Here is a 13953-nt window from a genome sequence, read left to right on the forward strand (position 1 = left end):
GAACTCAACAGTGCAAGCAACAGTCTCAAACAGAAAGGTTTTACAAGACCTTTCTTGAACTGTCATTATCAAGCGAACATTAGCCCAACTCAAAACAAAGCAAAAAATAACCTGCCAAAACAAAGCAAAATCATTCCTCTAACTTCATCATCTCAAAAATATTAAAATGTTTCTCTTCCTTCCTCTCCTCCGCCTTGATTCACGCTCAGATGTCTATTTGTCACTATTCCACGATGGTGTAAAACTGGTATACTTTACAAAACTAAACATTATAATTGCTTTTCTATGTTGCCATATAATCAAGAGATAATCATTATGTTACTTTCCAATAGTTTTGTAGTTAATCACTTTTAAAATTGGGGTATAAATGGCAACCCACTCCAGTATGACTGCCTAGAAAATCTCATGGACACAGGAGCCTGGTGGGCTGCAGTCCATGGGGTTGCAAAAGTCGGGCATGACTGAGCAACTAACACTTCTTACTTACTTATACTTGCTTTACAATGTTGTGTTGGTTTCTGCTGAACAGCAAAATGAATCAGCTCTGTATATACATATATCCTCTCCCATACCCCTATCCCAGCCCTCTAGGTCCTCCAAGAGCACTGAGCTGAGCTCCCTGTGTTGTAGAGCAGCTTCCCACCAGCTATCTATTTTATGCATGGTCGTGTAAATACATCAATCTTCTTCTCCTAAGTGATCCCACCTACTTCTGAAATGAATATTTAAATATTCTAAATTTTTAAAAATTTAAATCAACATATTTAAAATTCCGTCTAACGTTTCACTGAAACCACCACCCTCCCCTTGACATGTGCGTGGTCCTTTCTAGCTGTGGTGCGCTATTCTGTGAGCTGGACGTGTGCAAACCTCTAATCCTCACACCAGCCCCGGGGATGTGTTCTCTTGTCAGCAGCCTCCATCTTCAGTGGAGGAGGCAGAAGGCGCAGGCAGAGCACAGAGCCGGGCAGTGGGCTCCTGGCTCTGCGCTCACCCTGCTCTCCTCTCTCTGCTGCAAGCTCCTTGTGCACACGTTTCTTCCCCCGCTCGGGGGGCCCACTTTCATGGACACACCCCACGTGCGAGCTCACTAAGTTCCAGAGGAACACGTTTGCGCCTTCTTTTCTTTTTAACCTCTCGGCCCCTCTGCATAGAGTGGGGCATCTTAGCTCCCCGACCAGGGATCGAACCCTCATCCCCTGCATTGGAAGGTGAAGTCTTAACCACTGGACCACCAGGGAAGTGCCAGCATGTTTGTGCTCTTGATTCCCATCTGACTCCCCCAGCTTGCACCAAAGCGAAGGAGGGAGTCCCCATGGTAGCATTAAAAAAAAAAAAAAAGAAAGAAAAACCCAGCAAATCTTGATATATGTAATATAGAGATTTTGATGCAATTCAAATTGGGGGAAACTTTTCACATGAGAAAATGACTGGCACTTAAAAAAAATACATAACTGGGTAAAGACAAGAAGGATTAGAGGCTTGCACACGTCCAGCTCACAGAATAGCACACCACAGCTAGAAAGGACAACGCGTGTGTCAAGGGGAGGGTGGTGGTTTCAGCGAAATGTTAGAGGGAATTTTAAATATGTTAATTTAAAATTTAAAGAAGATGGAGGGAGGTTCCCATGAGCGTGATGTTTGGTGGGGGAACGCAGGGCAGACAGAGACCATCCCTCTGCAGGCAGGAGAGACACCAGCCTGTGACCTTCAGACAAGCTTTGGGAGGCCTGCTGGGTTTTGCTGTTTGGGTTTTGGTCTCTGGAAGCTGGCTTCCCTGGTGGCTCAGACAGTAGAGAATCTACCTGTGATGTAGGAGACCTGGGTTCGATCCCTGGGTCCAGAAGATCCCCTGGAGAAGGGAATGGCAACCCACTCCAGTATTCTTGCCTGGAGAATCCCATGGACAGAGGAGCCTGGTGGGCTACAGTCCATGGGGTCGCAAAGAGTCAGACACAACTCAGCGACTCTTTCACTTTCTTTCACAGCGCTGCACCCCTCAGAGTGGGGAAACCCAACCTCTGGGGCATCAAGCCTCCTCACAAACTGCCATCCGCCAAGGAAACTGAACCAAAGGTCCCTGGAGAAATTCATGAGTCACCTCTCTTGAGGGCCCTGGCCGCATGGTCGCCAAGGCACGAAGGCTTTCTTGGATTCCTGGTCTCCATGGGCACTGTGCCCAGGTTCCTCTCCAAGACAATCAGTCACCACCAACAAGGAAGGGCATGGGGGCTCTGACCACCCCCTCTTTGTAAGGGCAACTGTAAAACCAGGGTCATTACAGGTGCACGCCGGAGGTCAGGGTGCGCTCTGACCTTGGATGGATATGGACATAGCATCTGCTGTCAGGAGCCGAGGCTTCAAAAGTCTGGTCAACATCCCTTGTCAGGGAGAGGCTGGGCTCCCCCCAAGCCCCCACCCAAGTGTAGGGGGTAGGATGGTTCCTTGATCCCAGAACTCAGTTCAAACACGCTGACCCATAGTTGTTACGGGCGCAGTGGGGACGTGGGCCACAGAAATAGAAACAGAGGCGTTGAGATTGGTTGATTTTCCCCTTTTGCTTTTTCTCCTGGCTCCTCGCCTCCCAGCCCTACTGCGGGAGTCAAACTGTATGGGTTAATGAGGGTATTTCTGAGAGATTTCAGTTCCCACTACTGAACTGCTTCGTGTACATGGAGTGCTAGAGATCGGAGGGCAACACCTCCTCTTTGCAGTGGAAAGGGAGGCAGGAAACACCATAGCAACACTGTCCCGCAGAATCCCTGAAGGTCTGCAGGGCCGAGGGGGAATTCTCCTCCATTCTAGTGGAGTAACTCGGTAAAGCTCACATCTCTGCTTCGGGCACCCCAAATAACTTATTCCAGCTGCCGGCCAGTGATCCAAGCCCCGCTGCCCTCAGTTTCCCTTCTGGCTGCTCTGACTCCTCTTGGTCAGTGGCTGGGGGACTGGGGCTGAGGGTGTGGGGGTGGGGAGAGCCTGGGCCCGTATTACTGGCAGGAGAGAGATCTCTGCTGAAGGGCAGGGGTTTGCTGGGGCTATGGCTCCCACTCATTGATCCTACAGCTTGACATGCAGAAAAGGACATTAGGAGCAAATTTGGCTCTTACTATAGCTTCCCTGGTGGCTCAGACAGTAAAGAATCTGCCAGCAATGCAGGAACACAGGTTCGATCCCTGGGTTGGGAAGATTTCCTGGAGAAGGCAATGGCAACCCACTCCCGGATTCTAGCCTGGAGGATTCCACAGACAGAGGAGCCTGAATTGCAGAGAGTCAGGCACAATGGAGGAACTAATACTTTCCTTTTCATGTGTATCAACATTTTGCAGGGGCCGATGTGAGCCTTCTGTGTTCCCACCATAAACTGCCACGGGACGGTATGATGCCTGGAGGTGGAGCAGGGAGCCTGCCCTTGGGAGAGGCTGAAGGTTTGGGGAAGCATTCTCAGGCTTCGGCAGAAATCCAGAAGAGCTGGTGTGTGGGGGCGAGTGTATGGCTATTAATAGTTACTTAATAATCAGTGTGAAGTAAGCACTCAATAACTACCTGTTGAAGGAAGCCCACTGACTTGCTCACATTAATTTGGAAAACAGGGTTATGGTCCAGACCAAGAGCCCGAGGCTTCTGATGTGATGGATGTGACTAGCAAAGAACTGTCTCATTCCCCCCGCAGTGAAGGGCAATATTATTTTGGTCCATACATATTTGACAACAGGTGGAGGGGGGAGGTTGGGGTTAGTAGATGTAAGCTTTTATATATAGAATGGATAAATATCAAGCTCCTACTCTGTACCCCAGATAACTATATTCAATATCCTATGATAAGCCATAATATCAAATATGAAAACCACGATAATAAAAGAATATAAAAAATAATGTGTGTGTGTATATATATATATATATATATATATAGCTGAAGCACTTTGTATATAGCAGAAATGAACAAAGCTTTGTAAATCAGTTATACTTAAAAAAAAAACAACAGCTATTTGACAATAGAGGGGTCATTCCACCATGCAATTGATTTTTTTTTAAAGGAGGATACTATGGAAAATTGAGGAGCCCATTTTCCAAGCTGTTAAATCAATAAAGAAGCTCTAGGTGAAGGGACCACCTCCACATTTGATGGGAGCAGTGTCCTGCCCACCTGGCCCTTCTCGCCTTTGTACAGGTAAAGCCAGGTAAAGGTCCATTGGGCACACAGGTGGGACAATCTAAATAAGGCATCTTATTTAGGCATCTGTGTCCAGATGCCGACAATAAGACATACAAGCCATGAAGAGAACCCCGTTTTCTCAAGAGACATTTCTGGGTTTAAAAATTCAGAACATATGGATAGCAAAGGAAGAAAATAGTTTCAAATATTGGAACTTTCAACTCCAGGAGTGTGGGACTGTTCTGACAATTTCTAGAGTCTTTTTTTTTTTTTTTTTTTTTTTAACCACACTGCCAGGCATGTGGGATCTTAGTTCCTTGACCAGGGATTAAATCCATGCTCCCTGCAGTGGAAGCATGGATTCTTAACTATTTAAAAACACTTTTACATCTCTGAAGTCTGGATGCATCCTATATAGCTGTACTGGGCCCCAGCAGCATAAAAGGATGGAGGGGCTTACAGTTAGTTGTACCTGGTCCTTGGATGGTTGAAGCCTATTCCCCCTGTGACCCGCAGAAATGACCCTGGTGGACGGACTCAAGCCGGGCTCACCATCCACTTCTGAAACTAAGTGCTTGCAGCCTGGGTGCAGCCAAAGAGGGTATTTTTTCCCCCTGCATGGGTACTAAGTTGTTACAGTCATGTTGGACTCTTTGTGACCCTATGGACTGTAGCCTGCCAGGTTCCTCTGTCTATGGGATTCTCCAGGCAAGAATACTGGAGTGGGTTGCCATGCCCTCCTCCAGGGGATCTTCCCAAGCCAGGGATCAAACCCAAGTCTCCTGCAGCTCCTGCATTGCAGGCAGATGCTTTATTGCTGAGCCACCAGGGAAGCCCATTTTTCTCCCCTAATTTGCACAAAAGTGCCTCCTGAGCTCACAGCCATCCTGAGCATCCATCTGCCATCCAGTCCTGCTACTCTAACCCACGTTTGTCATTGTGCTGCTCCAACATTGCAAGGGCTGTCGACCTTGCTTCGGATGCCAGGCCTTCCCCACAACCCACCCCAGATTGGCACAACATACCTACTCTTAACTTGAAGTCATTGAAGGAGTGCTTGTTGATGGCATCCAGCTTCCCCACCAGGGCAAACGCAAACTCCACCATGGTGCCAATGTGCATGTACTGCCTCTCCGGCTCCTGGAAGAGAACAGACAGGGCAGGTGGGGTGAGGACTCAGCGGGAGGGGAGGGTGAGGACTCAGCAGGTGGGAGGGAGGTGAGGGCTCAGCAGTAGGGGACGGTGAGGACTCAGTAGGAGGAGGGGGTGAGGACTCAGCAGGAGGAGGGGGTGAGGACTCAGCAGGAGGAGGGGGTGAGGACTCATCAGGAATAAAGATAAAACCAAATATGATGGTTTCAGTGGGAATGAGTGAGAAGGAAAACAGACAGAACCCGCCTATTCAGGATGACAGGCAGATGGAGAAAAGCAAGGTACCAGCTAAGGGGAAGAGAAACAGGACAAGAGGGCGATCAAAGGAACCCATAAGGGCGATAGCACTAAAGCAAATCTCTCAGCTCAGGCACAGCTGACACTTGGGTGGGATTATTCTCTGTTGGGGGGCATCCTGCATGCTTCAGGAGGTTGAACAGCATCCTTTGGATCATAAAGAAAGCTGAGCACCAAAGAATTGATGCTTTTGAACTGTGGTGCTGGAGAAGACTGTTGAGAGTCCCTTGGACAGCAAGGAGATCAAACCAGTCAATCAGTTTCCTCTGGATATCAGTCACATCTCTCCTTCCAGTGTGACAACCAAAAATGTCTCCACACATTGCTAAATGTGCTCTGGAGAATGAAATTGCTCCCAGCTAAGACCCAGTGGCTAAGTAATAAGGAATCCACCTGCAATGCAGGAGACATGGGTTTGATCCCTGGGTCAGGAAGATCCCCTGGAGAAGGAAATGGCAACCCACTCCAGTATTCTTGCCTGAGGAATCGCATGGACAGAGGAGTCTGGTGGGCTACAGTCCATGGGGTTGCAAAAGATTTGGACATGACTGAGTGACTAAACAACAATAAGACCACTGCACTAAATAACATACAGGGACTTCCCTGGTGGTCCAGTGGTTAAGAATCTGCCTTGCGCTGCAGAGGACATGGGTTTGATCCCTGGTCAGGGAACTACGATCTCACCTGGTGCAGAGCAACTAGGCCTGTGCTTGGCGGCCTGCGTGCCACAACTAGTGTGCTGCAGCGAGAGATCTCACATGAAGCCATGAAGATGCTAAGTGCCACGACTAAGACCAGATCAGTCCAGTTCAGCCGCTCAGTCGTGTCCGACTCTTTGCAACCCCATGAACCACAGCACACCAGGCCTCCCTGTCCATCACCAACTCCCAGAGTCCACCCAAACCCATGTCCATTGAGTCAGTGTTGCCATCCAACCATCTCATCCTCTGTCATCCCCTTCTCCTCCTGCCCTCAATCTTTCCCAGCATCAGGGTCTTTTCCAAAGAGTCAATTCTTCACATCAGGTGGCCAAAGTACTGGAGTTTCAGCTTCAACATCAGTCCTTCCAAGGAACACCCAGGACTGATCTTTAGGATGGACTAGTTGGATCTCCTTCTTGCAGTCCAAGGGATTCTCAAGAGTCTTCTCCAACACCACAGTTCAAAAGCATCAATTCTTCTGTGCTCAGCTTTCTTTATAGTCCAACTCTCACATCTATACATGACCACTGGAAAACACATAGCCTTGACTAGATGGACCTTTGCTGACAAAGTAATGTCTGCTTTTTAATATGCTGTCTAGGTTGGTCACAACTTTCCTTCCAAAAAGTAAGCGTCTTTTACTTTCATGGCTGCAATCACCATCTGCAGTGATTTTGGAGCCCAGAAAAATAAAGTCAGCCACTGTTTCCACTGGTTCCCCATCTATCTGACATGAAGTGATAGGACTGGATGCCATGATCTTAGTTTTCTGAATGTTGAGCTTTAAGCCAACATTTTCACTCTCCTCTTTCACTTTCATCAAGAGGCTTTTTAGTTCTTCACTTTCTGCCATAAGGGTGGTATCATCTGCATATCTGAGGTTATTGATACTTCTCCTGGCAATCTTGATTCCAGCTTGTGCTTCTTCCAGTCCAGTGTTTCTCATGATGTACTCTGTATATAAGTTAAATAGGCAGGGTGACAATATACAGCCTTGACGTACTCCTTTTCCTATTTGGAACCAGTCTGTTGTTCCATGTCCAGTTCTAACTGTTGTTTCCTGACCTGCATATAGGTTTCTCAAGAGGCAGGTCAGGTTGTGTGGTATTCCCATCTCTTGAAGAATTTTCCACAGTTTATTGTGATCCACACAGTCAAAGGCTTTGGCATAGTCAATAAAGCAGAAATAGATATTTTTCTGGAACTCCAGTGGATGTTGGCCGGATACAGCCAAACAAATAAATAAGTAAATAAATATTATTTAAAAACACATACATAGCCATGAAATTAAAAGATGCTTGCTCCTTGGAAGAAAAGCTATGACCAACTTAGACAGCATATTAAAAACCAGAGACATTACTTTGCTGACAAAGGTCTGTATAGTCAAAGCTACGGTTTTTCCAGTAGTCATGTATGGATGTGAGAGTTGGACCATAAAGAAAGCTGAGCACCAAGGAATTGATGTCTTTGAACTGTGGTGTTGGAGAAGACTCTTGAGAGTCCCTTGGACAGCAAGGAGATCAATTCTAAAGGAAATTAGTCCTGAATATTCATTGGTAAGACTGATGTTGAAGCTTCAATCGTTCACCTGATGCGAATAACTAACTCACTGGAAAAGACCCTGATGCTGGGAAAGATAGAAGGCAGGAGGAGAAAGGGACAACAGAGGATGAGATGGTTGGATGGCATCACTGCCTCAATGAACATGAGTTTGAGCAAACTCTGGGAGTTGGTGATGGACAGGGAGGCCTGGCATGCTGCAGTCCATGGGGTTGCAAAGAGTTGACACAACTGAGTGAGTGAACTGAACTGAATATATATATGTGAGTGAGGACTGAAAGTTATGGCCCAGAGAGAGAGATTTCTTCCTTTCCTTGGGTGAGTTGTATCATTCCAGAAAGACGATGAAATACTACCATTGCTATAAATTCACAACTTAAAATTGTGAGAGCAAATCAAACTATTAAAAAAATTAGAACCACGAAACAGACTGTCAGCTAACTTTGGTGGAAATGCAAAGAGTCATTACTTAAGAACAGCTACACTTTTCCATCAGAGCTAGATACTATCTCTTGTCTCATGACTTAGGGGCAAGACTTGATTTGGAGGTTTATGCAATCGGCTGGCAAACATCTTGCTCCTTGAGGGGAAGCAGAACATGTTAAATCAACAGACAGGTTCCTGTGCCATAAAAATTACAACTGTCCTGGTAAGGAGAACAGATTGGCCTCGGGAGAAATGGTTTGCTTTTTACGAAATCAAGGTGCAGCAAACAAGCTTACCTCCCTGATAAATTACCACCCAATCTGTTTCTCAGCAGTAGGCTTAAACTGTGGGTTTGACGTGACGTCAGTGAAAAATGAAGAGACTGTGCTCTAGGAGCGGGCTTTAAATCCAACATCAATATCTCAATTGGGTGTAGTAAACCCTAGAGAAAATTATGCTCAGTCTCTAGAAGAGCTCAGTTCATTTCACAAGGTCCTTATCACTGAGCTTTTGATAAATGCTTGATGACAGTCTGAGAAGCAGCTCCTTCTCCAATGATCCAGATAATTTCTCCCATCTCCAAATATTTAACCGACTTCCGGCTACATAGTGAGAGCACTCATTCAGTTTCCTGGAACACATTTGATAAGCTGTTTGCTTTGCAGGTTTCACCTGCAGGGAACACGGCATAAAGTAAATGCATGTTTGTTGAGGTTATTGTATAACCCAAGTGACCGGTATCCACCAAGGTGACATTAACATGAGGCTTGACTCCCGGCTTCTCTTCTCTGCTCCCCTAGCCTTCCTCCCGTCGTGAAACTTTCACCGAGTTCCTGCTATAGTGATGTTCGTCTGATTCTGAAGATTTAGAACTGCTGTCTAAGGAGGACTTGGTTCGTCTCCCTGGGGCTCCCAGGAGAACGGATCAGACCTCACAATTTTCTGAAGGACAGTCAGTCCAAGCAGTTGAGTTGACGGTCCCAGTGTGGAGATTGGCCCTCAATACAGTGAGGGCTCAGAACACTGAGTTTCAGGCACCTGAGAACAGGACTGGAATTCATAGCTTCCCAGTATTTACCAAAACTCAGGCATGAAATAATATTTATGAAAAAACAGCCTGATTGCTGGGTCATCTGTGGATTCCTCTGTGTGCAGTGAACTTGGATTAAACTGAATGCAATGTTCTCCACCTGATCTCACCCTAACAGAGAATGTATTTGATTCAAATGTTCATTAAGAAGAAAAAAAGGTAAAAGAAGAAAAAAATTGAGAAATTAAAAAATAAAAACATTTTAAAAATGTGCATTAAGAGATCTTCTAGCAGACAGCCCCCTCTCCTGCTGTCAACATGTTCAACCATTTTCCAGGAGGATGTTACCAAGCACACTGCTCACTACAGCCCATCCTGAGGTGAGGGCCTGTTTGTCAGCTTGGATCAGGGACCCAGTGGAGCGTCCCAACGCAGCCTGACGTGGCCTGGTTTCAAATATATCAATGAATGAGTGATTTAATCTCACTTTATGAACACTAAAGTATGCCACTTGTGCTGGCTGCTGGAAATTTTGGGTTAATAGCAATGGTGCATGTAAGTGTGAGGAGCAGGAAATGGCAACTCTAGTGCTCTTGCCTGGAGAATTCCATGAACAGAGGAGCCTGGTGGGCTTCAGTCGCAAAGAGTTGGACATGACTGAGCAACTGAGCACATGTACCCGTGTACTTAATGCTCATAATGACTCCCATGAAGGAGCAACTGTCTATATCTCACTTATGCATATAGAAGAGGGAGAAGTGGAGAGAAAAAGAACCAGGCTTTGCAGCCAGGCAATCTGACTCCAGAGTCCTCAGTCTTCATTTATTCTAAACATAAATGGACTAAATATTCCAATCAAAAGACATAGAGGGGTTGACGGATTAAAAAATAATTCATATATATTCTGCCTACAAGAGACTCACTTCAAATCTAAAGACACACTCAGACTGAAAGCGAAGGCATAGAAAAAGGTGCTCAGTGCAAATGGAAACAAAAAAGCTGAGGTAGCAACACTTCTGTCAGACAAATAAACTTTACCATCCTGCCTTCGTCCCCCTGTGCCTCCTGAATGTGGTCAGAACTTTTGCTATTTGGTTTGCATTTTATTGTATCATTCTAATTTTTGTTTCTGTCTTATCTTTAAAGTTGCATGTTAGTTTATTAATTTAAATTTTTTCTGCATCATGTTCACTTTTGTAAGGTTCTTAGGAAGGGATTTAAATAAAATAGGCACATACATATGGACAAATTGGTAAGCATTATTCCTTGACGGTCTTGTTGCTCAAATGGTGACAGATGTGTTATCCAGCTTATGGAGAACTATAACCAAGAACCCTCATCTCCTGCATTGGCAGGTGGATTCTTTGTCACTGAGTCACTTGGGATATTTTGCCAAACTACATATCTGACTGTGTTGAACATGTTCTATTGCCAAACTAAATATCTGGCTAAACAATAAACAGAAAGTTTTTTGTTTGTGAATAATAAATAGAAAGTTTTTGTTTACAACTAGAAAAACAAGTAGGTAAGCTACAAAAGACAAACGGGACGTTCATTTTTTATAGAGACTAATACCCATTTTATTTGTCAAGCATTTTACTCCCCCCCAATCAAACATAATGACTTTCCTTTTAGATTTTCACTAATTTCAAAATATTTCCAGGATAATCTTATCAAGATTCTAATTAAATATTTATAAATAAAACTAGCTCATATTGAGTAAAAAAAATCCCTGCATGGACATGATATTTCATTTATGTTCCAAAACCCTTTTATCTGTCCAACAGTGTGTAAGCCACAACTGTATTATTTTTGCTATTAGCATTTTTAATACCTGTGGAAAAGTTATGCCTGTGGAGCATTTTGCATAATAATGAGGTCTTCCCCACAGTCTTAGGAAATGAGTAGGATCTCCACTGTGCATAAAGGGACATGCACGTGCAGAAAGCTTAGCTATCACAGTAAGCAAGGAGCAGTCTCACCTGAAAGCCACCCTCTTTCCACTCCACCATGAAGGCATTACTCAAGAGTCAGGATGCAGCCGAGGAGGCAGGTTTTGTGGTCACGGGTGCCAAAGACAGAAGGGATTGGGCACCCTTTGAAGGAGCGCTTGGGCGAATGGTGTGGATGCAAACTGGTGGGTGCAGATGCCAACACAGTGAGGGGCTAGGGAGGAAGAGGCTCGGGTGAAGTCGCATGAGGCCTGTGGGCAGATGGAGGTGAGGCCTGCACCCAGAGTGCTGGGGTCTGCAGCCCTGCTCGCTGGCTGCTAGTTCTCTCCACCAGCAAGTCACTGCACGGCTGTGCCTCAGTTTCTCCATCTGTAAAAGGGGCCAGGGGTGGGGCACTTCCCCGACTCAAGAGGCACTGAGTAAGTGTTCCAAAATACCAGGATGATAAAAAGGGAGCACTGGAAGGAGCAGGTTTGTAAAACAGGCACGAGGAAGTGAGTGCTGTTCTGGGAAGCACAGGGGCCACGCGCCACATCACGCACCACATGGATGTGGCTAGTTGCAGAAAGCGAAGAGGGACTGAAGAGCCTCTTGATGAAAGTGAAAGAGGAGAGTGAAAAAGTTGGCCCAAAACTCAACATTCAGAAAACTAAGATCATGGCATCCAGTCCCATCACTTCATAGCAAATAGATGGGAAACAGTGGAAACAGTGAGAGGCTATATTTTTTGAGCTCCAAAATCACTGCAGATGGTGACTGCAGCCATGAAATTAAAAGATGCTTGATCCTTGGAAGGAAAGTTATGACCGACCTAGACAGCATATTAAAAAGCTGAGACATTACGTTGCTGACAAAGGCCCATCTTGTCAAAGCTATGGTTTTTCCAGTAGTCATGTATGGATGTGAGAGTTGGACTATAAAGAAAGCTGAGTGCTGAAGAATTTATGCTTTTGAACTGTGGTGTTCGAGAAGACTCTTGAGAGTCCCTTGGACAGCAAGGAGATCAAACCACTCAGTCCTAAAGGAAATCAGTACTTAATATTCATTGGAAGGACTGATGCTGAAGCTGAAACTCCAATACTCTGGCCCCCTGATGTGAAGAACTAACTTATTTGAAAAGACCTTGTTGCTGGGAAAGATTGAGGGCAGGAGGAGAAGGGGCTGACAGAGTATGAGATGGTTGGATGCCATCACAGACTTAATGGACATGAGTTTGAATAAACTCCAGGAATTGGTAATGGACAGGGAAGCCTGGTATGCTGCAGTCCATGGGGTTGCAGAGTCGGACACAACTGAGCTGAATTGAATTGCTCTGCACAGCGCCCCCTGCTGGGACCTTGGGGAATGCGACTTAAGACCGGTTCAGTCGCTCTTTCATGTCCGACTCTGCCACCCCATGGACTGCAGCACGCTAGGCTTCCCTGTCCTTCACAATCTCCCAGAGCTTGCTCAAACTCATGTCCATTGAGTTAGTGATAATATCCAACCATTTCATTCTCTGTCGCCCCTCCTCCTCCTGCCCTCAATCTTTCACAGCATCAAACTCTTGGGCACCTGCTCTAATCTGCATGCAGGGTAAGAAACACATGAAAATGTCCCTGTTTACATAATTTTATGTTAGTTTTTTAATGGTTAGTTTTTCCAGAACATTAAAGATGCTGAAAAACGTTTAAGTTTTCTTCCATTAAAGCTGGGAAAGTAAAACTACAATTAGCTCTATTTTTGGTATAAATAATATATTTAAAATGAAAACAATGTTGTACATTTTTAATACCTTTATTGCCCAATTTTCCAATAGTTCTTCAACACTTGAATGTTCTGGCAATAAAAACACAATCCTTAAATATACATAACACCCCATAAACAGGGGTGCCCTTTTTTCCTTCTGCATCAGGCATCACGATGGCTTGGGAGGGCACTGCTCAGAGCTTAAGATTTTTCCAAAGTTCCTTTTATTGCTTGTTACTGTTCCTTATTACTTGTAATTTGTGCCTGAGTGCTAAGTTGTTTCAGTTGTGTCCGACTCTTTGTGACCCCATGGACTGTAGCCCGCCAGGCTCCTCTGTCCATGGGGATTCTCCAGGCAAGAATACTGGAGTGGGTTGCCAAGGGTGAGTTCTTTACCACTAGCGCCATCTGGGAAGCCTGAAGTAGTCTGTACCCATGAAATAATAACGTGGAAGTGACACCTAAGTAGAAGAGCACGTGGGACATATATTACCTCTCTCACTTGAAAAAAACACCTATGTTAACCTTGAGTCAGATATTTCACATTCTCTTCTCCGCCCACAAATGTTATCGAGGAAGAACGCCCTCTCTTGATGTTCCTGGGGAGCCCTATCTGAGCAAGTTGCTGCCCCTCTGTCCCTCTCTTGTTAGAGGGGTAGCAGCTTAGAAGGTGGCGGTGAAGTGGAAACTGAGCACGTGAGGGGCGTCCAAGCTCTTTCTGTCTTTGGGGGAATCCACCCGCCTCCAGCAAGCCATGTTCTGGTAAGTTCCGTCTCCCTGTGCTGTACCCACCACCTCTGTCTGCCCCATGCAAATATGCTGGTGCCCATCAGGGAGCCCACTGTCCTGAAGGGAAACAGGTCTTGTTACTGACCCACAAGTTAACAAAACATATCTACACACACACAGAAACAAAATACAACTTAATAGAAAACCCTCTTCAAAAACCCTAGT

At 45.5% G+C, this 13953-nt stretch overlaps 1 protein-coding gene across 3 annotated transcripts in view; it reads right to left on the bottom strand.

Annotated features, from left to right (window-relative positions):
- Positions 1-13953, bottom strand: part of ADCY2 (adenylate cyclase 2) — a 456786-nt gene that overhangs the window by 6561 nt on the left and 436272 nt on the right. For all 3 annotated transcript variants that reach the window (XM_055554954.1, XM_055554956.1, XM_055554955.1), the window contains one exon: positions 5179-5293. In XM_055554954.1, coding sequence (XP_055410929.1) covers positions 5179-5293 — 115 coding nt within the window. The remainder of the gene's footprint in view (positions 1-5178; positions 5294-13953) is intronic.

This window comes from Bubalus kerabau, chromosome 18 (assembly GCF_029407905.1).
Source record: "Bubalus kerabau isolate K-KA32 ecotype Philippines breed swamp buffalo chromosome 18, PCC_UOA_SB_1v2, whole genome shotgun sequence".
NCBI classification, from domain to species: Eukaryota; Metazoa; Chordata; class Mammalia; order Artiodactyla; family Bovidae; genus Bubalus; species Bubalus kerabau.